The sequence below is a fragment of the Tyto alba genome, unplaced genomic scaffold (genome assembly GCF_018691265.1).
Source record: "Tyto alba isolate M040663 unplaced genomic scaffold, T.alba_DEE_v4.0 Super-Scaffold_22, whole genome shotgun sequence".
In the NCBI taxonomy this organism is placed as follows: domain Eukaryota; kingdom Metazoa; phylum Chordata; class Aves; order Strigiformes; family Tytonidae; genus Tyto; species Tyto alba.
The window spans coordinates 35,100,369-35,126,597 of NW_024881296.1; the positions used below are offsets into that span (position 1 = coordinate 35,100,369).

The 26,229-nt window shown below is 35.9% G+C and overlaps 1 protein-coding gene across 1 annotated transcript in view; it reads left to right on the forward strand.

Moving 5' to 3' along the window:
• TRDN (triadin) overlaps nt 1–26,229 on the forward strand; it is a 236,943-nt gene that overhangs the window by 157,416 nt on the left and 53,298 nt on the right. Inside the window, 9 exon segments of the mRNA XM_042796218.1 lie at nt 2,429–2,461; nt 3,829–3,855; nt 7,671–7,715; nt 10,683–10,706; nt 13,581–13,631; nt 14,140–14,190; nt 19,380–19,430; nt 21,219–21,269; nt 21,801–21,851. Coding sequence (XP_042652152.1) covers nt 2,429–2,461; nt 3,829–3,855; nt 7,671–7,715; nt 10,683–10,706; nt 13,581–13,631; nt 14,140–14,190; nt 19,380–19,430; nt 21,219–21,269; nt 21,801–21,851 — 384 coding nt within the window.

Sequence of the window (26,229 nt, forward strand, 5' to 3'; positions counted from 1 at the left end):
ATAAAGGGGGTGAAATGTCAGACTAAATCAAATCTCAATTCCATGCACGGTAGAAAAATAATATATTACCAGAAAAAGTTTCCTGAATATAAACATGCTGTACTTTCTCATATACATACAAAAATGGTTAAATATAAAAAGAATTACAAATGTCATGGTAAATGCCTAATGTGTCTACAGTTAGCAATATCCTTTCATGTGTCGTACTAAATACATGTCAGTACAAAAAAAAAAAAAAAAAAAAAAAAAGAAAGTGACATTGAAATCAAGCAATGATAACTTGTAACAAAAAGGGAAGATCTATGTCTGAACTTTCCTGAAGCTTATGGCTCACACAGTGAAAGGTCTCAGTTCATTCCATTAAAATATCAGAGTAGGAATCACCTGGAATTTCATATTGGTGTCAAATTTCCCCAGAAATGCTCGATGTCAAATTCTATGTTATTAATTTTTTAAAATTTTTGTCATGGGAAAGGATCTTATTTCATATGCCTCTGGAAGTAAAACTGTTATAAAAGAAGCTCTATAGAACTTTCTTAATGTTTTCAGTTGTAAAAAACAGGAAATAAAGTTAAATAAATGGAAAATTTTATACCTTGCAAAAACACTTGCTGAGTGTTGTTAATGTCATACTGTTCCCTGATCTCATGAGAGCTGACAGATCTTAGAATGAGAGGGAAAATTAATTGCCTCAGAACCACTAAAGTCGTAATTACATTTCCTTCAGTTTCCAGGAAGCTGTCCTGAGCAATAGCAAAACAGAAAATCCCACAAAACCAATCAAAACTCTCATTTCACAGAATGAGTTCTAAAATATCTGTATGAGATTGGATACTCTGAAGAGCACTTGAGCTACACAAAACCAAAGCTGCAGCTGTTATGATTAAGCTCATTGAGTCAGCCAAACTACTGATTCCCAAACTTCACTCCTCACTTTTTGTTATATTTCTCCTCCTTGACCTATACTGGGGTTACCACCCAAGGTAGGATGTCATCAACAAAATATAATATTTATTCAGAAAATAAATCATTTAATGTCAACTTGCTCTTTAATGTCAACCGAGTTCCATCGGTTTTCCATATTGCTGGGAAAATCATATCCCTGGCTCATTGCTTTGGCCACATCAACCTCCTCCATGACCGTTTCCACTGAATCTCACCTCTCATATACAATGGGACTATAAAGCATCTATGATATTTTAAATGTGTATATGTTATATAATAATTACATTAAAATGTGCTTTATATAACCATATTAAAGCTAGATCCTTGATTTCAGTCAGCTAGTCTGGATGCTTTAAAGTGTACATTTTGGCTGAAAGATATTGCTTATGAAATTTTGATGAAATTCCATTAATATTTTTGGTAAAAACAGAAAAATTAAAATCCTTTTTTTTAAAAAAAAATAACTCAAAACAATGCTTTATTTTAGAAACTATATTTTTATTTAAAATATATTTAAGCTGGCTTCTCATGTAGATTTAAAAACTTAGACAAAAATTAATATTTTATTTCAGATAAAACTACATGTGTTGCTTGACACAAACTTACTGGGAGTGGGAGTATGGGACAGTGACATAATTTTGTTTAAAACAGCAATTGTGGGGTTATTTTCATATTTTAGATCAGCTTGACCTTTATAATACTAATTATTTTCATAGCTCTGCATGAAGTATATCTCTTTTAGATGTCCACTTTGCATTCAGTATTGATTATTAATTAATATTTAATGTGAATATTAGTCATATTAATGTTATTGATCAACATGTTTAATTTTCTATTGGCAGTTCTTGTTCTTTTTTGCTTATTCAGTTCAAGGATAAATCAAATTTAAGGGTAGGCTTGCTTTTAGTGAGGTTACAACATTCAGAATCACTTTGAACATGGAACTTTAAATCTTGATTCTAGAGTGGAAATTGATTAAACATTAATATTCCTCAATTGAATACCACAGCATTGATACAAATGTATTATATAATAAACATGGGGAAAATGTAATCTTCAGATAGTGGTAAGCGACAAGCATGTATTGAATAGAAACCGCCTTTATCTTTTAATCAATCAGATCAGATACTCTTGAATTTAGGTAATGTTCCTGTGTGGATCCAAACCTTCACAGCAGAGCCCTTCTATATGCTGTTTAAAAGCACCTGCAGGCATCATCTGCAGAGAGCAAAAGCTTATCTATTTTTTTGTTACAGTGAACGTCAGCCAAGGCTGGTAGATCACATTCAGTCTCTCCCTCTTTCCCCTGGAACGCCGCCTGCTCCTTCTCTGAGGATGTTTTGAAGCACATTCTGGCAAGATGGGAGGAGCTGTTACAGAAACTACCATTAAAAATTTGTAAATCCCAGTCCTAGTTTGCCAGAGGGTACAGAGTTTAGGTGGAGGAAAATTATACTTGATTTTTTTTTTTTTTATTTTTCAGAACCACACAAGAAAGAAAAAATGATGGAAACTGGTGATTATTCTCCCCTTTTTATCTTACTCTTCAACTATCCTAATGTTTTAAATTAATCCATATCAGGGGTCAATGTTTGATTTGTGCTTATTTTCTGTTTTTACAGCCAAAACACCAAGGAAAGAAATAAAAGTACATGGTAAGACATGTGAAAGACAGTGAGTTTTGGAGTTTCATTTATCTGGCTTGATTTTAAATTGAGAAAGGATTAAATAAAGAGACCAAAACAGTGAGGCCAGAGATAAAGATTTGCTGATCTAAACAAAGTTACTTGAGCAAATGAATATCTGTGGAGCAGCCATGCAGTGATTTGGTCTTCTGGAACTGAGATCTGACCAAATGTTGCTGAGAAGAACAACAAGGGTGACAATTTTTAATTTGAGCTTTTAGAAGTTTATATTTTCAATGAAGGAGGCCTTCTTGGAGGTTGCAGTAAATGGGTGGAGGACAAAACACAAAATAGGAGCTTCAGGATGTGGAGGGGAGGAAATATATAGGTTATTTTATTTTGTTTTTAATACAAGGACCCATGCTATTCTTGTATCTAGGTGCTCTTCTTATTCCTGACTGGAATCTACTTCTCCATCTTATCCAAATTTAGGAGAGCACAAAGATTTTCAACTCCTTTTACAGCTAAGATTGATGACTCACTCATCAGCTGACTCTATTTTCTCAATTATAAATTCTGAGCAAAAAATACCCACAGTAGACAGTCAATTATAGAAAAATGAATCTGTCATTTTCTATAGCATAAAAAACTGTCACAGGGCTTCAGAATGAAGCTGTGGATAATGAAGAATGAGAAATGTGGTAGTTAATTAATTTGGATTTAGTTAATGTAATTATGAAGAATGGTAAGCAAATTAAACTGAAAAAATAAATTTTCGAGGAAGACTTTTAAAGGTGGATCTTACCCTGCATCAATACGAGAAGAGTTCTGTGCTTTGAGTTTTCAATAAACCAAAAAAAAAAAAAAAAAAAATCATTAACTTCCCCACATTAGTGAAATTGTGAAAAGGACATTTCTACTGCATACCCTCTACCTATGTTTTACATGTACCTGTTTTTAATCCTTCTTTCATCCTCATTAATTGAAAATAGTAGACCTATTTAAGCTCCATATATAACTTACCTCTTGACCTTGTTTTCCATTGCTTTTAATCTGCAGGTTAATTAGTCATCTGCCATGAGACTATCCAAATAAGCAACATATGTGCGTGTCAGTTTTTCTCTGCATTAAAAAAATGAACGCCTGCTCTGCATAGATAGGTAGCATATTGGCCAAGGGAAGAGGTGCTAGGATCAATCTTAATTTCTTTATGCATTTACAAAACTTGTTTCCTGGAATGTTTTCTTTCATTTTACAGCATCTGTAGAAACTCTGAAGTCAAAAGGTGAGCAACTTTATCTATTTTAAAAATTTAAATGGAAGATTGCTATTGCTAACTCTACTGTTAACAAAAAAGTTTCTTGTGACAAAACTAACAGGTGTGACTTATGTAAAACAAAGTGAACCTTTTAAATTATAATGGATCCTTCCTTGCAGCACCTCAAAGCACCTCTAGAAAACAGGTGTCTTCTACCTGAGTTTTCCATAAAGTAACAAACTGTAATTCAACAACTGTATCAAACTCAGTTGTTGTGGTTTGAGCTCAAAGGGCAGCTGAGCACCACACAGCCGTTCACTCACATCTTTCCCCCCCAGTGCTGGGAAGGAGAAAATGAAGAAAAAGTCTGAGAAATAAAGATAAGGACAGGGAGGGGCAGCTCACCCATTAGGGTCATGGGCACTAACACTAAAAAAGACAACACTTAACAGACAGAGTGGGACAATAAGAAGCATTACCAGATCTTAAAACCACCTCCCCCTACCCTTCCCTTCTTGCTGGGCTCAGCTCTGCTCCAGATCTCTCTACCTCCTCCCCCAGTGGCGCAGGGGTCAGAGGGTGGGAGTTACAGTCAGTTCACAGCTTCTTTCTCCACGGGAGGGGAGGGAACACTGTGCATTCTTCCCCTGCTCCACATGGCTCTCTCCTCGTGGGAAACAGTCCTCCATGAACCTTCTCTGGAGTGATTCCTCCCCATAGGATGTAGCCATTCCCATGTTGATCTGGCACGGGTCACCACTGCATGTTGCAGACTTCCCAGCACCAAACTACAACAGCGGGGGCCACTTCTCCCCTCAGAGTCCCAGCTGCTCTGACGCATCTCCCCCCTCCTTCCTTCCACTAACCTCAAGATTTGCATGGGTGCCCTCCTCAGAAGTCCCAACCCCTTCTCAGATTCCCCTTCTTAAATATGTTATTGCAGAGGTGCAGCTGAATGGCTCAGCCTTGGTGCAGAGGCGGGTCTGACTTGGAGCTGGGGGACTTTGAGAAGTTTCTCACAGAGGCCACTGCTGTAGCCCCCCTCCCCCACTACCATAAACCCCTGCCCTAACAAAATGTAATTCTCAAACTCTATCAAACTCAGTTTCTAACTCTAAAAGAAACCATAAGGATTTTGTGAAAGGCAGAAAGGAGAAGTAACCAGTCTTCTAGAGAGACATACCACAACGGGTAATATTTATCTTTTTGCAAGCCCAGCTGCAGCACAAACCCAGGGACTGAACAGTTGTTTTCCTTACTGAGTCTAGGAAGTTTTACAGGAAGGTTCAGTGAAACAGGTTTTGCCTTCCTTTCACACAAGAACTGCCAATGGCAGAAGGTGAGAGGAGTGGGAGCATCAGTGCTTGCTCCAAGGGTTGCTCCTTTTCAGAAGGCATAGGGAACCAGGACTGGGGAGAAACATCAAGGTCATAAGTTTGACCTGAGCAAATATTTAATTGTGTGTCTCAGTGTCTGACTTTTTACATATATACAATGCACGATACTAGTTATGAATTGCCTTCAGGAACATTGCAGATGTCAGTTGTGTCCTAGACACAAATGGAAAATGGAATGGCAAGTTACGAATCGCACTTCACTCTCAGTCCATGTTTATTCATATCGATGACCATCTTGCTTTATAAACATTCCTTTTCAAACAAATGGGACTGCATATATCAGCTGCTCAGCCTTCTGGATTGTGGTCTTTGAGCTGTCTACCACAAGTCAAAGGCAGAGAATTGAGAGTTTCCAGGTTTTAATAGCCTGTTATCATTCAAGTGTCTTCTTTTTACTTTAGAGTTCATCTCTGAAGCCTTATACATATTAACCAGTAAATTCAGACACAAGTAGTCACGCTGAATTACAAGGCAGTAGAATGCTCTTCTGGAGCATGGGGAAGGGTTGCAGAATCACCACTATGGAGATTAATGTAAGGAAATCAAAGCTGATACATTATTCCCTTCATTGGATGTTTTTAAGTTCCCTGCTTCATGGGCTAAATTCATAATGCTGTCATTGTTTTGCAGCTAATTGTATTGAGCAAAACAGAAACCAGAGTAATTTAGGCATTTATTTTCTTTATACTCCCACCAGACAAAACACAGAAACTAAAGGAAAAAAAAAAAAATGTTGAGTTAAGCTTTTGCATTTTTAGCAAATTCCAGACAGTCAAAGCTGAAAATAAAGGTAGTCTTGCTGCTATGGGTGATTGAGTAAACCTTTCCCCTATTGCTTGAAGTCTCTGAGTAAATCTTTTTGTTACATTATTATTTCTTCTGTAACGCTGTAGTATGCATATGGAGTCAACATTTCAACATCTGAATATATTTCTGCCAAGCCTGTGTTCATCAGGGTCTGAAAAGAAGTGAAGCAGTTGTTTCCTGCACAATCCTTCTGCAAACTTGAAGTTTTCTTTGGCCACTACTGGGAAATGCTGTCATATACCTTTTGAAATTTTTATTCCCACCTATTATATTTACTGTTTAATTTAAAGTCATTTTGTTTAGGTCACTTGTAAAGTTTACAAACAGAATTAGCAGGGGTTTTGAAACTACAGGGTTTTTACCTCTATGCTTTTTTTGCTGTGAGTAGCCTCAGATTTTTCTAGTGAATACTATATTTCATATATATTTAAGTGAGAAGAAAACATTTGTATACGTAATAGATCTTCATCATGTCTTCTGCACTTTGCAGGATGGAAGCAAACTCTTCCTTATGAGATATTGAATTAAGGGGCGCTTGAAAAAAATGAATAGGAAGTTCGCAGTTCATTAAGGATAAACATAAATTGTAGGTTTCTGTTATATGAAACAAGAATCACTCTGTTATTTCTGTTGTCAAAAGGTCAGTCTCACAACTGAATATGTTGGTGTCAGCCACCTTAGTTTTACTGTAGGATCAGCCTAATATTGAACTTGGAATTATTCTCCAGTATTTAAGTAAATAACAACTGTTTTAATCAGTCACCAATTCCCATTAAACAGAAATAGCTGATGTTAGCTCTGGAGAAATTGTTAATTTCTGAAAAATTACTTGTTAACAAGTGATCTAAATTTATGTTGTTAATTTTGAAACTCAAACATAGCCCATACTCCAGGGGGAAAATGGTATTTATATTAAAAAGTTACAGCTGTTTGTTTAGCCTCTTAGTAAGAATCACAAAGTAATGTTGTTATTTTCTTCTAAATATATTTTTTTACAATCACAGATGAATTCTAGTGGTGTTTAATAGCTATATCTTTCACTAACTCTGAACAAAATAATTGTTTTTCAATCTGTATTTGTTTGTTCTTTATTGCTGCTCTTTATTTACTTGCTTGCTATTTTTCTGCTATTAATCCATTTAGATTTAGCAGCTCTCTGGGCACAGTGAGGTTTTCAATATTCAGTAGCTGTTGGCAAATTTCAAAATTTTTAAGCATATTCATAGAAGCCAAATAGTCCTGTTCTGAAAACAAGCAAGGCTTTTTGTGAAATACTCTTCTTTGGTAATTAAAATAATTTATCTGCTGGCATAGAAGGAGCTATAGGCCATTCCCACTAGCTTGTGCTTCTGATGAACTATCAACATCATATGAAGTTTTGTTGCATTTTCTCACAAAAGGTTCTGTAATTCTCAAAGAAAAAGGTTCCTTGTTTGCTATTCCTCTTTTCTTTTTAGGTTAGATAAAAAATTCTTATTTTGTAGTCATACATTGGGGGAAAAAAGGTATCTCATGCTTGCAAATCTTTGAAACCATTTGCTTCAAAGTAATCTGTAAGCATTTAAGAAAAGATTTGTCTATTGGGGCAACATTTCTGATTAGAAATCTTACTTAAACCTTATCTTTGTTTTGCATCAGTACCTGAAAAGAAGGAAGAAAAAGCAATGAAGGCAGCAGAACAAGGTAAAAAGAAAACAAAGCATGTTGGCATTATCTCTCTTAAAAGACAATGACACAGAAACAAAAACCTCAGATACAGACAGCTGGATGACAGCAACCTTTAAATCCATTGCTCAGCTAGTATTTGTCGGGGCTCTGTTACGTTTATCAGAGCAACAGGGAATTTCCACTGGGAAACTATCCTTGTCCCACTTCCACAAAACTGCAACACTCACAAAAAGCTTCAGGTGAATAGGCCACCCGCTTCAGCTTAAATGTCCTGGGCTGGGACTTTGTGTCCCACAGATCTTGCAAGAGGCTTCCTGCCCCTGCAGCCTAGACACGGATCAGCCTTTATTACTCAGTCTTAGAGAGTGACTTGCAATGAGGTAAAGGGGCAGAGCCACCTGAAAGTCAGCTGAGCTGTCTTTCTTACCCAAAATGGAACATTAGCCCCATGAAGAGCCACAAGAGTCCACTGCAGGGAAATTCAAAAGCTTCTGAGGGCAGAACTCATAGATGTTTTAAGCAAAAAGCTTAGGGTTGGTATGGATGAGTCATGAATGGGAATGTCTGGGAGCGAGAACATCAGAAGAAGAAAGGATACGAGAACCTCATGTGTTGATGGCACATAGTTCAGAAGGTCACAAAGTCTACATACAGTTTCCCAAGCCAATGAGAGTGGGAACACCAAGGGACAGTCTACACCCAGGCTAAAACAAAACTCAAGCTACTGAGTGATGATGATAAACGTAACAAGAAAAGTATTGGAGCCTTAAAGCAACTAGATGAAGATCTGCCTTTTCACATTATATGCACTTATATGCATTATTATTGTTACTTTCTGCATTATATCCTTCCTACTTGCTTCTTGTATACTTGTTAAAAGCAATCCATACGTTTTTAGGTTAGCATGGTAAGGAGCAAAATAGTAAAACACTGGCATAAATACCCAAAGCTAATCAGCCCTGGCTTCCTCTATATAATACAGTTCCTAACCTATTGTGTTTTGTTACTGTTTACCAAAATAATTTTTGTATTTACTCATGCTCAGATTGGCAATTAGAACCCTGATGATGAATTTGGCATTTTTTGTCTTACCACATTGGCATTTTTTCCAAACTTGACAGTAACCTTTAGAATAAGGTATAAGACATATTTACCCATGTATCTTTGGTCAGTTGAGCTAATATCTCATTCTTTTCTCCAGTTTCTCAGTTTCAGCTTTACTCAGCATTACTCAAGCCAGCGCCAGCACCCTGTAGCAGCTGTCAGCTGCTTGTTAGTTGTCATGGAAAATGTTATAATTAGGTGGGCTTTGGCCTAGATTTCAGTTGTTAGTCTGGGTATCTCCACACTATTTCCCATTGCCATACAAGTACTTCCCCAGCCATCTGCACTGCTTCTCCTCTGTTTGGCTATCTCATGCAGCAATGAGGTGGTGTTTGCTGTAAGATATGTCCCTTCTACAATATGCCACCATTAGATGGGACTTCATCTGTAAAATATTATAACTGTGCCATAAAGAGCACAGAGTGAAAAGTACAAACCATAGTTTCACATGGCTGGCACTGAGCAGGGATTTTTAAACCATCAGTTGTGGTACCCAGGAAGCTCAAAAGCGTACAGACTTTCCCATGACAGCAGTCAGCAGCAGCAGCACTGTCCCCATGCCAGCAGCCATCTAGCTCCTGCAAGTCAAAGGAATAAGAGCAATGTGTAATGTCTATCACAACTATTTCTGCAGCTACTTCCAAGTGCTGGCAGCAGCTCAGTTCTTCTGCTGCACAGAAGCGAACATAAACACCTTCAGACAGCAAATGCCTCTGCTTCTCATTTCTGCACCTTATATGTATGGAGCTACTGCCAACACATTGATCACTCAAAGACAAATGAGCAAAAAAAACTTTCAGGAATTTTTTTTAATATTAGCATGTACTCATATTTCTCATGGAAATGTAAAATATAAGGTGATGGAAGCAGCTCTGAATTTTCTTTTGAGTGAAGAGAAAACTGTACCTAATGCACTGATTCCAGGTATCTGAAAGATCTGAGGGAAAGAGAGGACTCTCTTAATCAGGGTAGTATGAATATACTAGTTTTTAAACTGAAAGGGATTTTTGAGCCTTTTAGATGGAGAAATTAAATAATTTATTCTGCTAGCTGTTATATGTAAGGATACATGTCAAAAAGCAGAGGGATTCAGACCTGGTCAGAATTAGGATTTGCAATTTAAGAAAAGCACTCAATATAAGGAGACTTGCAGGAAAATCTGGAGCGTTGGGGGTTCTGTTTGTTTAGCAATCAGGACATAGCTTCATTGTTTCAAACCTAAAGGTTTTAGTGATCAAACATTCTATTTCAGCTTTGACCTTAAATCCCTGTGGTCTAGAAATGGGCTAAAAGGTTGTAGCAACATTTCAGTTCACTGATCTTCTATTAGTAGCAATGCAAAGTTGCATGTAACATTTTTAACTGTTAAAAGGAGGGCGAGAAGGCAGAGAACTCCCATAAATGTCTAGAAAAAGACAGTGCTTTAATTCTTTGCCCTATTTGTTTGAAAAAAAATGACAAGAAGTGTCAGGTGATTGTCAGGGAGTTACCACCTGTTATTAAGGCTACTGAGAATTAATACTTAAAAGAAATGAGGAAATGGCAAAGATTTTTTCTTGTGATATCTAGTAGTATTGAAAAAGGAGTTAATTACCATAAATTAAAGCAAGTCATATGAAACCAGGTTTTTTATGCTCTTGTTGCATGTCTGCAAGGTATTAGGTAGGAACCACGAACATTTTTCACATTTACTGTCAAGCAACTGTGGTGTAGAAATCACTTTTAAGGTATATTTAAGCACTTAGGGACAGCATATATTTAAATACATTTTCATTAGCTGATTGTATTAAAAATAATTTCCTATGTGAACATGTATTCTAATATTTCCTTTTTCTTTTCTCTTTTCACTTTTACTTCTCTTCTCTTCTCTTTCCACAGATAAACCAAAGACGAAACATGGAAGTAAGCTATAGTTTTACATATTGCTCCTGCCTACAACTGATAATGTCAGATCTTTAAATGAAAAAAAAATGTATAAAAGCTCCTGCTTCTAGTCAGAATTGCAGATTACAGTTTAATAGACAGACTAGATCTAATATAACAAAGTTGATAATAGTAATAATGAATATGTTGAGAAATTCTAGTCTGATTTATCCAAAGAAGTTTCATCCTAATACTATATATGCTTCCTTGACAAAAGGAAGAGTCTTGTGCAATGCCAACACAAAGACCCCACCAATTTATAAAGTTTATGTTTATTATTTTACACTCAAAATTCTTTTCTCCACACCTGCTAGGCTCATTACAGGTCTCAGTCATGTATTCTGGTGCCAATATGAGCTTAACACTGCAAATCAATACAGCAAGTAACACAAGTCTCTTGTCATGGGATTTGTGTTACAGGTTGTCATTTTGCCAAGTTATGGCAGACTGTGTGACAGACCTCAGTAAGTTCAGTGCTACAGAATATGGTTGGTGTTTATTTACACTTTAATTTCCTATTTCAAGGTCAGTCCTGGGTAATTTTTTTTAATTTTTCAACATGTGCCACATACCATCATAAAAGCCATTTTTTCTCCTGGAGATGACAACTATGACTGAAGCACCTTCAAAGGTTTATAGATCACAAAAGTTTCCTTGTTTGGGGATCACTTGGGACTTCAAGCTTTGTCAGTAATGACTTAAGATTTCAGTTCATAATTTTTTAATGTTTTTTTCAAAATGCATCATTGATGTGACATCTTCTGCAACAGTTTGAGTAACTATGTTCTTAATAATGGAAGTGCACAACAACTTTAAGTTCTTACAGGCAGGCTCCTGAAAGTAAAAGGTTTATATTGTGTATTAAATTATTTATTTTTTTAAAGGCATAATAGCATAGTATTTATGTGTGTTACTTGTATTCTTGTATTAATCACAAAATCTTTATATGAAATGTGAATCACAAAAAAACAAACACTACAACAACAACGATGAAAACAACAAAAGGAGAAAGGTCTGTGTCTTTCACTCTTTTTTTTTTTGTGGAGACCATTACACTGAACATAGAATCTCTGTGGAATTTTTCATAAATCATAAGCACAAAAGGACAAGTTTTTCAGAAGACTGAGTTATTTTATGTTAGCACAGATTTCTGTCATTAACTTAATATTTAAAAATTGGTGTTGACTTTTTATTAGGACTATTAGAGATACATAGTTCCACTGTGTATGCTTCACAGACATCTGCAGTAAATTATTTGTTTTCTCACTTTCAAAATTAGTGACTGAATCATAAACTGGTGAGTACAAAACTGAAAGTAGAAACAGGAGAGCAGGGGTAACTTCTGAAACAGATGTCTGAAATGTAGTGAGGATGGAAAGAGACAGCTTTAGTACAACAAAGTTACACTTTTGACCTTGTTCAACAAATTGCTTTCCCAAGTCTTCTCCTTTAAAAATTATATCATCTGGAAGCACAATCTAGAAGGAGAAAAATAATGAAACATTTATCCCTTGATGGCAGCCCCAACAGAACAGGAGTTTCAATGTCAACAGTAAATTAAGTTTTTCTACTTGATGTTTACTTCTACCATAAACAAAATTTTATTATTTCTGGATTTCTTCAGATTCCACATGAACTTAGTTTGTTTTACAGAGAGCTGAATACTAAATCATGAACAAGAACATTTATTGATACCATGATAAATGACTGTGTGACACATTCCATACTTTTATAAAAAAAGTAACAATTTGTGAATTGTGTGTGCTTAAGACTGTAAACAAGTATCACTGCAGCTACTACAAGTTTCATATCTATCTGCTAGACACAACCTCCTTCTCATTAGGAGTCTTGGTCTCTTATCCTACGTGTAGAAACCAAGAAGGTCTTCTAACAGAATTCTTTAAGATCTTCTGGCACTGAATTTCTGCCAGGCTTTTCAATATAAAGAATTTTTTGCTTTATATCTGATGGACAACATTGTTGTTTTGTGGGGTGTTTTTCCCCAGAAAATACATGTTAATTAGTATTTCTCAGCTAACATGTATAAACCAGTGTAACCAGTAGTTGTATGTCTGAAACATTTATTTAACATGCAAAAATACCAACCCCAAGTTTCTATTCTTTCTGACTAGCTTGTTTTGGGACAGTCTCATCTGTCTTTTTAATTTTGAAGGGAAAAGTTTTGGAGACCTTGGTTTCATCAGGCCAGAATGATGATCTCACATGTTATCTGAAACAGAATTCTTGTCTTCTGTCTGGTTCAAATTCTTTCTTATGACTTTTACAGGGGACTGCCCTTCCTCGTACAGTATCCATCAAGGATGATGTGGTCTAGCAATCTTCACTATGTGTCTGTAGGCAAAATAAAAAGAACTCTTCATCCTCTTATTTGTCATTATTTTGTTGCTATCTCAATTTGATATGCATCTGACCCTTAGGAAATAATAGTTCCAATAAAGAGACCCTTGGACTTGATCAGCAAGAATTGACAATCCCAGATGAGAGGTCATAGCCAGCTCCAATGAGTCAAAATTGGCAAAGGGTCAGCTTTGCTCTTCTTGTTAACAAAGTTGAAAAAATGTCCTTATCCATATTAAGATAAAGCTTGCAAATTTTGTAAGTTTTATAGCTAATCAATAAAACACACTTTCTGGACTAAACCCTCTGACCAGAAACAGGTAAATTTCAATATAACTCTTCCAATCACTCTGGTTTTCACTATTTCTTTCAATATACAGTTATAGTCTCTCATGTGATATGGATGCTTCATTCTCTCTTATGATTAAATCTCATAGTTTCATTCAGTTCTGGCTTCTGACTGTCACTTTATCAGTGTGAATTCTTCTTTTACAGATCCTGGAAAAGAGAAAGAATTGAAATCTCCAGGTGCTACAAAAGATAAAGGTAACACATCAGGGTAAAACTGTATAAAACCCTAAGATCTGTGTGCATCAAGAAAAAAATCTTGCAATGCAGTGGCCATTTTGTTTTTACATTATAGTTTAGTTAAAAATTTATGAGCATAATACTATTTCAGTAAATTTATGATAAAACTCAATTGGCATTATCTGGTTCAAAAGTGCAAATAGAGCCTTGATAATATGAAGCATCTGTATGAAAACTTGGAAGTCCAAACTCAGAATTTAGGAACACTTGTTAATGTTTATTATTACAAGTTGCAAAGTGAAATAAGTTTTGAGTGATCTTTGTTCTTTTATTATACTTAAGAAAAATTCATGGTTTCACTTTGTGAGCATGCTAAAACTGATGAAAAACAGTTTTATGCTACACATCTAATTAGTATCATGTCTCAGTTAGAAAATGTCAATTATTTAATCAATCATTACCCCAGAAGTATTAGATGTTAACCTTTTATCACACTAGCTTGAAGATTAATACAATATTTTTACAGAAAATACCAAAGAAAAGCAAGGAAAGAATCCTACGGCTTTAAAAGATAAAGGTAAGAATAAACAACAGAATATAAAACTCATTGAAAACCATACAAAGTAGAATGAAGATATTCATTCTAAAATAATAATTGTAAATCTTTCTCATTATAAATCTTAACCAATCAACATTTAATTGGTTAAAATATTCTACAGGATTTATAGCATGAAAAGAAGGGGGGGAAAGGGCATAAATAGAATATGGTGAGCCAATTAACTTTCAGAAGTCTTAAAATTAATTAGGTAAGTATCACAAAACCACTCTAAGTAATAGTTAAGAACTTTTCTAAAACTTTCTCTTCTGAACAATGTCAAGTGTTTAATAGGAGCTAGTTAGTAAAGTCTGAACTAAATGATTGCATAAATCTGTAGACATAATATAAATAAATTAAACTTTATGCGCATATGAGTGGGTAATGTACTTTCTGGACTCTGCAAAGACTATAGTTAAAAACCCATAGCTTCATCCAGTCAATCACCTGAAACATGAGAGTTGGTCTGACTCTTTCTTTTATTCCTTATTTTTTATCAGACAGTTCCCATGTCTTTTTTAATTTGGTCAGAATAGATGGTTAGCTCAGCTGATTTTCCTTTCATCCATTATTTTGCTGGGTGCTTTTTACCCATCTTATTGCTTCCGTCCTTTCTAGAGATAGCCGTATATGAAAGGAGTGATTTATGGATAAGTCTTATTTGACATGTTCTTTAGGTTCTTCAGGATAAAAAGATCTACCACATAGATAGACATATTAATATTTATTTTAAATTATAGTCATATGCTATTTCAAACAAAGAACTGAATGAAGAGTTTAATTCAAGCACTATGGAAAGATGGAAAAAAAAAATCTAAAGCAAAAGGAGGAATAATCTTATTGCTAGATATATTTTCTAAATCCTGGAAGCTGTGTTCGTTCATTCACTCTTGTTTAATTGGGCAATCACTAATTAATCACTTCTTTATCTTTATACACAAATTAAAATTAAATTATAATAATGTGTAAATTCTGTGGTTCATGTATTGTCTTCTATGTATATTCTACTCCTAATGTACACATGCCCCATTTACATGAGCTTAGTTACTATACCAGAACTGCATACCCAGACTCTCCCAGGGTCCCATAGCCCTCTCCACAGCCAGCCTGTAATCTGTTGTTTCCTCATAGCGTTGTGTTGAAAAATTAGAAGAGGCCCTTGAGTGACATCTTTGCCCCTTCCTCCTCTGTGTGGAGCAGGTATGCTCAGCCTGCTGCTCCTTTTAAAGGATTACTGGGGGAGGGGAAGAAAAGGAAAGACACAGGAGACCCAAAACAATTTTCATGTTTGGCAAGAGTTTCTTTAGAACCGATGGAAAGGGGCTTGCCAGCCCTGAACAAGCTTCTGTAGCGTGTACTTCACTGAGTGCTCCCACGGCGCTGCTTTTAATCTCCTAGGCTCATGCTCAATAGGTCAGCAACTTCAGTCACTAAGTTATTAACAGGTCTTTTTAACATGACAGAGGAGGTTAGACCTTCTCCACCCAACCTTCTGAAAGAGACAGGCAGGAATTTATCTTAAACCTCAAGTGCAGGCCATGTTATATCGGATTTCCTACATTTTAGTAAGATAAGGCAAATATCTCTGTAAAATTTCCAACATATTACTCAAAGTGTTACCAACTAGAGCTTCACATGACTTTCTTTACTCCATGTAATACAGTCATGTATGCCCAATTCATTACTGCTGCTAACAGCAAGATCTCAGCCTACTACTTGATGCTGAATAGAGCTGGAAATGCACCGCAGGCCCCTGAGTCCCTGCAGCAACACTGATGTCCAGCCTAGTCAAGCCTGATCCCTCAGATCCTGAGAGCACTTGCTGATGCATCCATCACTGTTTCCCATAATAGGCATCAAACTTGCCTGGTTTGATGTTCACAGTTCACTGTCTGTGTCTAAAAATGCAGGTGCTGATTATTGAGTTAAATAGCTCAGTTCAAAATATATTGGCAGCAAAGACTCTATAGGAGAAACTTAGAAAGGTGTGTGGGAGAAACCCTTAGAAATCTTGGTGTCTTTCTAGGCTCTGTGCCTTCCCTATTGCATTTTGGATAACTCTGCTACATAATCATATATTTAGCACTAAAAATCCCCCATTTCAGTCACTATACTTGCCCAAACTTTAGCTCATAAATGAATCAAAGCCTTATTTGCATGCCACTTTTTCCCCTTTGTATCACCTCTTCAAGTCTACTCAGCAGGCCTCTCGAAAGGTTGACCAGGTTATTGGGGCCTTCTCTTCACTCTTTGTAACTTAGTGTCTTACAATGTGTTTCTTAAAGTGTTTCTGGCAAATAGAAATGTATTAAAGGACACAGGAAAGTAAAGACATTTAAGACTGCATATACATGAAATTATGTATCTTGGGAATTTGTTACTGTTCATGTAAAACCAAATAAAGGAACATTTTTAGGTAAGGTGTTAAATACTTGTGATGATTAATGTTTGCCTTATGCAATAAAAGATGCATCATCATGCCTCATTTTGTTTGAAGGATGGGCTAAATTTGGATGAACAAGGATGATGTCCAGACCAAAAACCTTATCATAAGGCAGGCTATTTTTCATAAACTGATGCATAGTGTTTTTATTTAAAAAAGAGAGGAAAAATAAATCCCCCTGCAATGGGAGTTATAGCTCGAATACTCTACAGATCACAACCTCACAGTGTTACCTTATCTATTTTATTAGTTGGATAGAGTCTTCAATCTTAGAGTCTAATCTTATTGGCAATAATTAAGAACACTTGAAGAATACACTTTCAGTTGTCTTATGACAAAGGACATCTCAAGACTCCTGAATTTATAACTAGCTTTTCAGTTTTCTCCTGAAGAAGCCCACTTACAATAATGACTATATAAACGCTGATTTTCTGTTGACATAAACATAGTCAAATAACGTGAGGCTAATGAAACTCTAAGGTATAATTAGCCATGTAGTTTTTCAGTAGATATCTCACCCAGATAATCAGAATAGAAGCTCGTTCATCCAGAGTCTCTAACAGTGGCACTAAAAGCTTATCATATATCATATATAACTCCTCATTGAATTTTTGTAAAAACTTTTCTAAAATTGTACTGTGTTGAAAGTGACAGCATTTGTGCTGTATAGAAAATGTAAATTCACTCTTACCTTGTGTTCCATGATTTGTTTTCCAAATAAATGCTCTTTTTTTCCCTCTTGTTTGCTTTTGCCATGTTTTGGGATATCTTTGCATCTTTTCTTATGTCAGCTATGTGTGGAAACTAAGCCTATTTACTTTTAGACACCGATTGGTAGGGGAAATATGTCAGTAATGTGTATTTCTTTCTTACCATATACATAATAGCACATTATCAATACAGAAAGAAATGTGGTGATTTGCACTTGTTATGCAATGCTTGCACTTCCTTTAAAGTAAGAGTAAAATGAAATAACATCTTGCCTGTAGCATTTTTTATCTTAACTTATAACACACCTTTTTTTTCTTTAAAATAGAAGGATTTATTGTGAAACTCACCTACAGAAAAACAATGTGTGTTCAGCTAATATTTCCATCTACTTCTTTGTTACTGCCATTTGCATGAGAACTAGATCTTTATCCTGAAGAATGTACACACTGCTGTTGCTGCACCTTTCTATACCATCCTCCTAACCTGATCCAGCTTCACCCTTGGAGTAAGATGTGGGAGGAAAGCAGCAAGGTGCATGTTGGCTTTAAACCAACTTCATGTTTTCACTATTCTGGGACCATCAGCAAAGTGGTCAGTTGAGAGCAGATATTTGAAAAGTCTTTAGTGAGTCCCTGTTTAAATCCCTGAAGATAAAAACCTGGTCCCTGGAAGAAAAGAAGGACTGATGATCTGAGTAGCTTTGACTCAGAGGGTGGGGAAGTTGGTGCACCATGGAAAGTGTCCTGCATTGATAGCTGCATCCAAAAGTTGTAAGAGTCAAAAGTGCTGAACCTGCTTTAGGAGCTACAAATCGTAGGAAATCTTAGGGATGCCTGCTACATGGATGGAAAAAAAGCCTTCATGGGCATATGCCACCAAACCCACAAGGCCAAAGGAAATAGTTTGTGCTAATGGTTGCTTTAACAGTGGCTGCTGATCTTTGAGATCACAAATGTGCACATAGAGTAAAATGGCCAAGTTCGGTAGCTGTTGTCTCAAGGCTTCCTATGCAGTCAACATAGAAACTCCCTCAAAGTGTTTCAGTCTTCACACTGGAAGTTTTATCTCAGTCCACCTGCTGCTGTGAAGACCAGGCTCCTAATTTAAGTATCTGTCCCTGAATGGTGTGATTTCTCCAACAGCTTCAGCCACCCTGGAAGTGAACTTTTTCTGTTACAACTCACACTTAAGGCCAGATGGATAAGTGGGATTGCTTCCTGGTACCATGGCAGCCAGGAGGATGAGCAGAGTTAAACTTATTTTGGAAAGGATCTTCTTTTAGCTTTATCTGTTTTACTGAAGCTTTGGTTAACTCTCGTTTGGTATAAATGGCATGTTTTTTTCTGGATGCTTAGGTGCTATATCCTGTCAGATGGAGTGCAATTGGGTCTAGTCAGCATCCTGCAAGATGTGATATTCTCTCACTTAAACCACATATATTCATAAGCTTATGAAATTACTTTGTCACTTTTCAGAAAATTATTTCCTCCTAATATTCCCTGATACATACACTTAAGAGGTTAAGAGGTTATTTCTTAAAAAAAAAAAAAAAAAAAAAGAATATTAGTTGTTTATACAACATAATGTATATTTTTCTTGTGCTTGCTGATCCTGAATGCATGCACCCTGAAGGAACAAGGCCAAAATTTTGTCTTTGTCTTCAGCCCATCAGAGGAAACAAAATAATCCCCTCTGTCTTCAAGAAGTTTTGGATAAGGCTCTAAGAATTTCTAATCCTGTGTCATTACTCCCATTTTCCCCTTCTCCTTCTGATTTCTTCCTTCTGTGAGGTACCTACAGAGTGATCTGTAGTAACTTCTACTCTTGCATTTGCTAATATTATTGCACCTTAAAAAATGTACTTATATATAATTTACTTACTAGAAAGAAAGTAAAGTCAGGTCTATTTATGTCCACAATTTTAATCTTAATTTTTAAATATTTGGGAGGTTTTCTTTTAAGTGTAGAAGGGTAGTCCTATCTTCTAAATCTCAAAAACTTAATTATCTCCCTACAGATTCTCTGAAAGGAAAGAATCCCAAGAATCCAGAGGGGTCAAAAGAAAAAGGTAAGTGACAAGAAATTCAGAACCAAATTTCAGAACAGCTATTCAATGGTAGAAACAGGTCTTGACTAGGAATATGTGAGGATGGAAAAGCAAACCCATCCTGGTTCATTTTCAGATTATTTTATCCATTATATTGTCTTTAACAACATTTGTGCTATACAGATCCCCAGTAGGGTTCCTAGTATCTACGTGGACTTCTTTTAAATGCAGAGATTTGAATTTGCATCATGGGGGAAATACTAAGATGTATTTCTAAACCACTTTTGTATATTAGTCTGTCAAAAACAAGTTGTCTAAATCTCATAACAGGGACATTCCTGCAGGGAACTAGATTAAATATGACCCATGTGGCTATGGCTCAAGAATGTGCTTGACTGAGAATGAGATTGGCTGAGTCTAACAGCAGATCCAGCTGTTTGAGGGTGACTGATATAATTCAGGGCTTTTTCCTAAGTTATTGGCAACATGGACACATAGGTCTCTAATCTTTTCAGTTGCCAGAGGTGGGCCTGCTAGCTGTGCACACAAAGGTCACGGATTATTTGATAGTGTCTATTTGGAGAAAACCTTATTGTTGCAATGTGGCATGTATTGAACACAATGCAAAGAATTATAAGATTCACATGCACTGATGACACTGGAGAGTACTGAAACAGCTCAAAAATTTGAGGGAAACAACAAAAGCTATCAGAACTGTGCATGGTTCCTGACCTATAAAGGCTCATCTGAGGTGCAAATTGTGGAGAAGTCCCATCTTTTTGGAAGCTGGAGGTATTCAATGCAGTCCAGACTATGGCTGGCATAGCGCAGAGTACTGAATAGTACAGCAAATAATACAGCAAAGTGATGCACTTCTGGGAGGAATGTATTATTCCTTGTGAAAACTCTGGGGAATGAAGCCAGGGCACTACCTTGGGCTCAAGATTCTCCTCTTTGTCACTGTTGTCCGTTCGTGTGTCTCACTTGGGTACCACAAGAAGATCGTAGTTATCCTTTATTTGTGCTTAACCAGGTTCTGGATTTTCTTTTCTCCTTGGGTTCTGCTTTGTCAGGTACAATAAAGAGAGAACTAGAATAACATTTTTTTTTCTCATCTCCTTTAATATTTTGTCATTAAAGATACAATTATGTTCTTAGACTATTCATTGTGACATAAAATATATGAATGTATATTGGAAAGATGAGCACTGTTCTTATTTTTTACCCAACTTGTCTATGATTTTAAAAAGGCTATATATATTCAGAAGTAAAATCCTGTTCACAGGCAATATCAATATGGCCTCTTTGATATTAAAAGAGCAATGGAGTCCTGAATGAGTAACTGGTCTTTTTGTCACTCCTCAGTAAAGAAAAATCCCACTTACCTTTATCAGCAGCCCTTTGCTTTCAAGACCAGTACCCCTAATGTTTTAATTGTATCAGTGTGGATTAATTTTTTATTTGAGTTCAGCAAAAGAAAAATCCATTGATGCCAACTGCTCTATAGAATTGCTTTCCCTTTTATAAATTGTTATTCTTCATTCCCTACTTGAGAGACAGTTTAACAGTTTCCTCAAAATGCGAAGAAACTAATGATATATCGAAGCTTATTATTTTGCATATCCAAGTCTAAAAGGATGAATGAATAACGTTGTTTTGTCCCATTCTTTATTTCCATACTGTTAAATCCATTTAATTATCACATCTTTTTTGCTCTCTACATATGAAACTGTTTGACTTCCTTTCATTTCAAGTGTCATCTTATTTCTCTAACCTGACTTGTGATAAATGTTAAATGCTTCTTTCTAGAGACTGGTAAAAGAAAAGATGTGAAGCCCCCAGCAGTCTTAAAGGAAAAGGGTAATGTCTTATCATTATGTGGTTTGGAAACAACCAGTAGTCTTCATGAAAGAGATTGCTGGTACCTCAGGACAGTTTCAATATATTTTGAACTACAGGCTTTTGGTGAAAAGAAACTAAACCTAGTTTCTTCTCACTTATAATAGAATCATAACCCTTATTGTGGTGTTCTTTAACCACTGTCTGACCTGCAAAGCCAATATTGCAGCAGGAATGCTGGTCTGTTCTGAATGAATTAGTAACAGAGCTGTTAATGAATTCATGTGACAGGCTCAAATGACAGGCTGCACAGGAATGAGTGCATGGCTTGAACTGCAGAAACTGCCAGCTAATTTAGTGGGAATTATTTTTGTTTTGCTTTCTAATCTGAAATTGAGCCTTTTATTGAAGTAAACAGAAATTCTACTTCTCAACACCTAACTCCTTCATTTGGTTGATCTGGTATTATGCACATTTGTTACAGTACTGATGGACAGAGTGTATACTTATATTACTTTCTCCTTCATTTTTTGTGTTTGATATATTTTCCAGACTCTTCAACAGGAAAAGAAATGAAGGCTTCAACTATGACTAAGGAAAAAGGTAACTATCCCAAATTGAGCTGAGCCTTAGCATAAGATTCAGTTGAGAAACTAAATCCTTTGTGCAAGTATTCTCAAATGAAATCCTAGTCTGCTCACTTAGTCATCCATAAATATCCTTGAATGTCATCCTTTGCTCCTGGACATTTTTTTTACCTGGCTGATAAATGAGAGACACATATGGGGCTATACAAGCAAGTTCTAGCAAAGTTATGAGGACTTATTTTCTTCTTTTTTTCACTTCTGTCTCATTTTTTCTATGCAAATTTGTCATTTCAGATTGCATTTTACTTTTCTTCTATAGCACATTATTGACTGTGCTTTGCTCTCTCTTCTTGCATTGAAATATCAGCACTAGCCATCAAATAAAAATCAATTACAATTTACAGTACCTCTCAAATACTAGGCATTGTTAGGCAGTGATAAAACTGTAATTGTAATTAAGGAACTACTTTCAGGTTTATTTTTTCTTATCAGCTAAATTCAAACAAAACTTAATTTTACTTTGACAGTATTTGCATATTGATTAAATACTACATGCTCTTTAGAAAGAAGTCTCTATGGTTAAATGTGTAAATAATTTAACATGGATAAGAATATGTAATAACTTTCTAGCTAGTAACAGTCATTTAAGCCATGGGAATATAGTAGTCAATCTTAAAAAATTGCAGTCAGTTTTGAAAACTGCTTCAGATAATTGAATAATATTACTTCCTATCTTTAGATTTTCCTTAAGGATCACTAGAAATAATGAGGCAACATTTTCTCTGACAAAGCTATAAGTGATAACATTTGCAAGCTTTTATGTGCAGCTCATTCACGTAGTGTATGTAGGTAGTATATAGCAGAATTGTAGAAATCAGCTATTACTTTACATAGTTAAGGTTTAAGTGCTACAAAAGGAACTAGGGTTTAAATAGTCTGAAACTTCAACGTAGTCGAAAAGGATAAACCTGGATTGTCAGTCCAAGGTCAAGGACATTAGAAAAATAAGGACGCATTATTGTATCATTTCTTTTAATTTACTTTAGTCAACAGGGAGTATTGAAGTGCGGGGTTCTTTTGTATGTTGATTATTAGTTTAATGCAACTTGGATTTTTATTTTGAGCTTCAGTCAAGAAAGGCCTATGATCTTCCTGCTAGGTTCTTGCAATCCTATCTCTGAATCATAGGTAGGATAATGAAGAGTTAAACATTGATTAGACCCTTAAGTGTTTGACTATTGATCTTCTCATTGAGTTTCTTATCTGGTTTTTGTCTTAAGCTGTCCATAAATATTTCCAGTTTGAAGATTGATTTATTCAAACTTAAGTGATAATCAAAGTAAAATACTATTTATTATCAAAGATCAAATATTATAATAACATAATATATGTCTATAAGAGGTTTTTAGCTGCACTGCTAATGAATTAGCTTCAGTGAAGTGTCAAACACCCACCCAACTATACAAAAAAAATAAGTATTTAAAAAGGACTTATTTAACTCGGTTTGATCAGCCAGTGAAACAACAGGTGAATAACAACTCCTTTTCCAGAAAGGACATGCTTAATTAAACATTGTAGAATTTCACTGACTGCACATGAAGTGGTTAATGCTCACTATATTTGAGAATGAAACTCAGTACCCAGAAGTGATTAACTCCACTATTTTTTTTTAATAACATTAAGTCTTCTTCCCATAGTATTTGATAGAACACATGCAAGATTTTCCTTACACTATAGCAGTAGAAAATATGAGCCATGTTCCCAGTGAACTTTCATATCACACAGAATTTTTCTGCATGTGCTAACTTTTTAACCTATAGATTAATACACTGTAAGAGACATAAAAGATTCTGTATTGCTGTGTCATCTTACAGTCTTATCACTTCCTACTTGTCAAGAAAGATCTGAATGTTTAGTACAGGGTATGACAAGTTGAACTTCACTGCCATACAGGATCACACTAGAGACACCTATGATTATTCCGATGAAAAGCAATGGCTTGGATGAAGCCTGAACTAGACCTGATTGATTTTTATAGTTACAGGAGGATATTTGGATAAGCAATGCTGTAATTTAGTGGGGACTAATTCGACTGAGTCTGCACAGCCTTTACCAGCTTCCCAAGTGAGATGAGTGCTACTACCCTAGGGGTTTGCGTACAGCCGTGAATGTCACCTGTGGATGTACCTGATGCCTTGCACACCTCACTGAGAGCAACTGGTATCTCACAGCAGTGAGACCATGTCTCTTTGACTCTAGCTGGCTCTATAAGAACTTAAAATATTTGGATTAGATACTATAAGACACATGATCAGGCCGACTGCCTTCTTTGTAGGTCTTGTGTATCTTAGTTAGGTCTGTAAAGTGGCTGTTCTGAGCTGGACTGCAGATCCTTCAAAGCCCCTGGAGCAAGACTGCAACAGAAAAGTGAAACTTGAGTGGGAAGATCTCAGGTTGTATACAGGTGTATACAGATGCCACCTGAGTGCCCACAATAGAATTCAGTCATTTTCTAGTCACTGAAGTTCATGACACAGCAAACTTTATACAAGCTCACTTTGAAGACATTTCAGCTCAGTAGCTGCAGGTTTTTAAAAGTTGTTTCAGTCTTTTCAGTTCCATGTGACAGATCTTCATAAGCCATTTCTTAGCTGCTGGGATTCATACGAATGCAGCACTTCCAAAAGCAAATACAACTCACTCAGTGACACTGAATATGTATGACAAGACATTGACATTTTGTCAGAAGAGTGTAACCCTGATACATAAAGTGGCTTTAAGCATCCATGTGGGATGCTGTGCTTCACTAAACCTCTCTTTCCTAACAACGATAAGTGACATGTCACATAGATCAGGCAGTTTGAGAAAAGCCTCTCTAGGGAAAGTGTTCCAGAAATTTTGTGACCATTGCCCTGTAAAGAAGTCCAAACAGGAAGTCACCTTTATGAGCACTGGTACTTATTTTTAACTAAGTGAAAGTACACAGGGATCTTCTTCAGTGGACATCTCAGTTTAAAATATCCAACCAAAAAGGCCTTGAGAAACAACAGTGGTTTGATTAGCACTTGCCACTTTATAGAGATCTGTCAAATCCAGTGTATATTGCATTAATAAAAGTGGCCACAGTGTAACCCCTTTGTTACGATAAATACATTTTTGAAATGTGAAAGTCGAATTCACACAAGCTGGATATAGAATTGCAAGAGAAAATCCTGAATAACAGAGAACCTAAATGTAAGGTAGATATATTAGGTGTATAAAAATTGTAATATCAGCCTGTTCGAATGGCCCATCTATTACAGAAATTCATTGCTGTATATTGCTGATAAGGAATACTTCAAGAAAATATCAGAGCTTTAAAAGTCAGACACTAAGATAATGACAGATATATAAATACCAAGACTGAGTCATAATGGGAGGTACAAAATCCCCATTGTGAGTCAGCAATTCTTTGTAAAATTCTTCAATAGACATTAGAAAATAAGAGAAAAGGAATAGAAATAACATGCATAATATGAATGAATACCATTTTATAAAAGGAAGGAGATAGAATTTTAATTCTAAAAGGCAATTTATATAAATTAATGGTAAGGCATGTTTTATGGCCAACTATGAAGTGTAACATTGTCCTTATGGCTTAATACTTGATTTTTTTTTATTTTTTAAGGAAAATATTAAAGTTGAATATGTAGCATCTATATATATGTGTAGAAATATACATTGAGTAGCCAAAACAAGTTTGTAAATGTAAGTATGTCTATTGATACTTAAGGTATTTCCCAGAGGTAGGGACTGATACATGCTGGGACTCCCACATCTCCACAATAGCACTCTGAAAAGTCCTCTGAATGTATATTTACAACATTTTATTTATTAATGCTTATGCAATGAAACAAAATTCTTGTTGCATAATACTATTGTCTCACATAATATATGAGATCAGAAACCAGGATTCTCTTTGACTGGGACAATGCACTTCTCAGCAGCTGACAGAAGGAGGCTCCCTCTGGTCTACTGCCATTTTATGGCCCAATTGCCCTCTTTTTTGCACAGATCCCATGAAAAACTGTCCCTCTCCAAAAATACTTCATACTTTGGGCACTCTGTCTGAAAAGTGAGATTGGCAGGGAGGCATTTGCACCCTCTGATGCAGCAGAGAGATCAGATCCCTGGGTAGCTCTGCCCCGCTCCTTGGTCTTTTGCGAGATTTTCAAACAGAGATTAGTGCCTATCGTTGGGAGTGTGCTTGAATTAATCCTCATACATTTTTAAGTATCAAGTTTCAAGGACTCATACTGGGATGAGAGAAGTCTGGCTTCTGCCAGTAGTCAGTATTTCCTGTTCTTTAGCTGTTGGTGAGAGGCTGGACCAGACTGCACGCACAAAGGGGACTC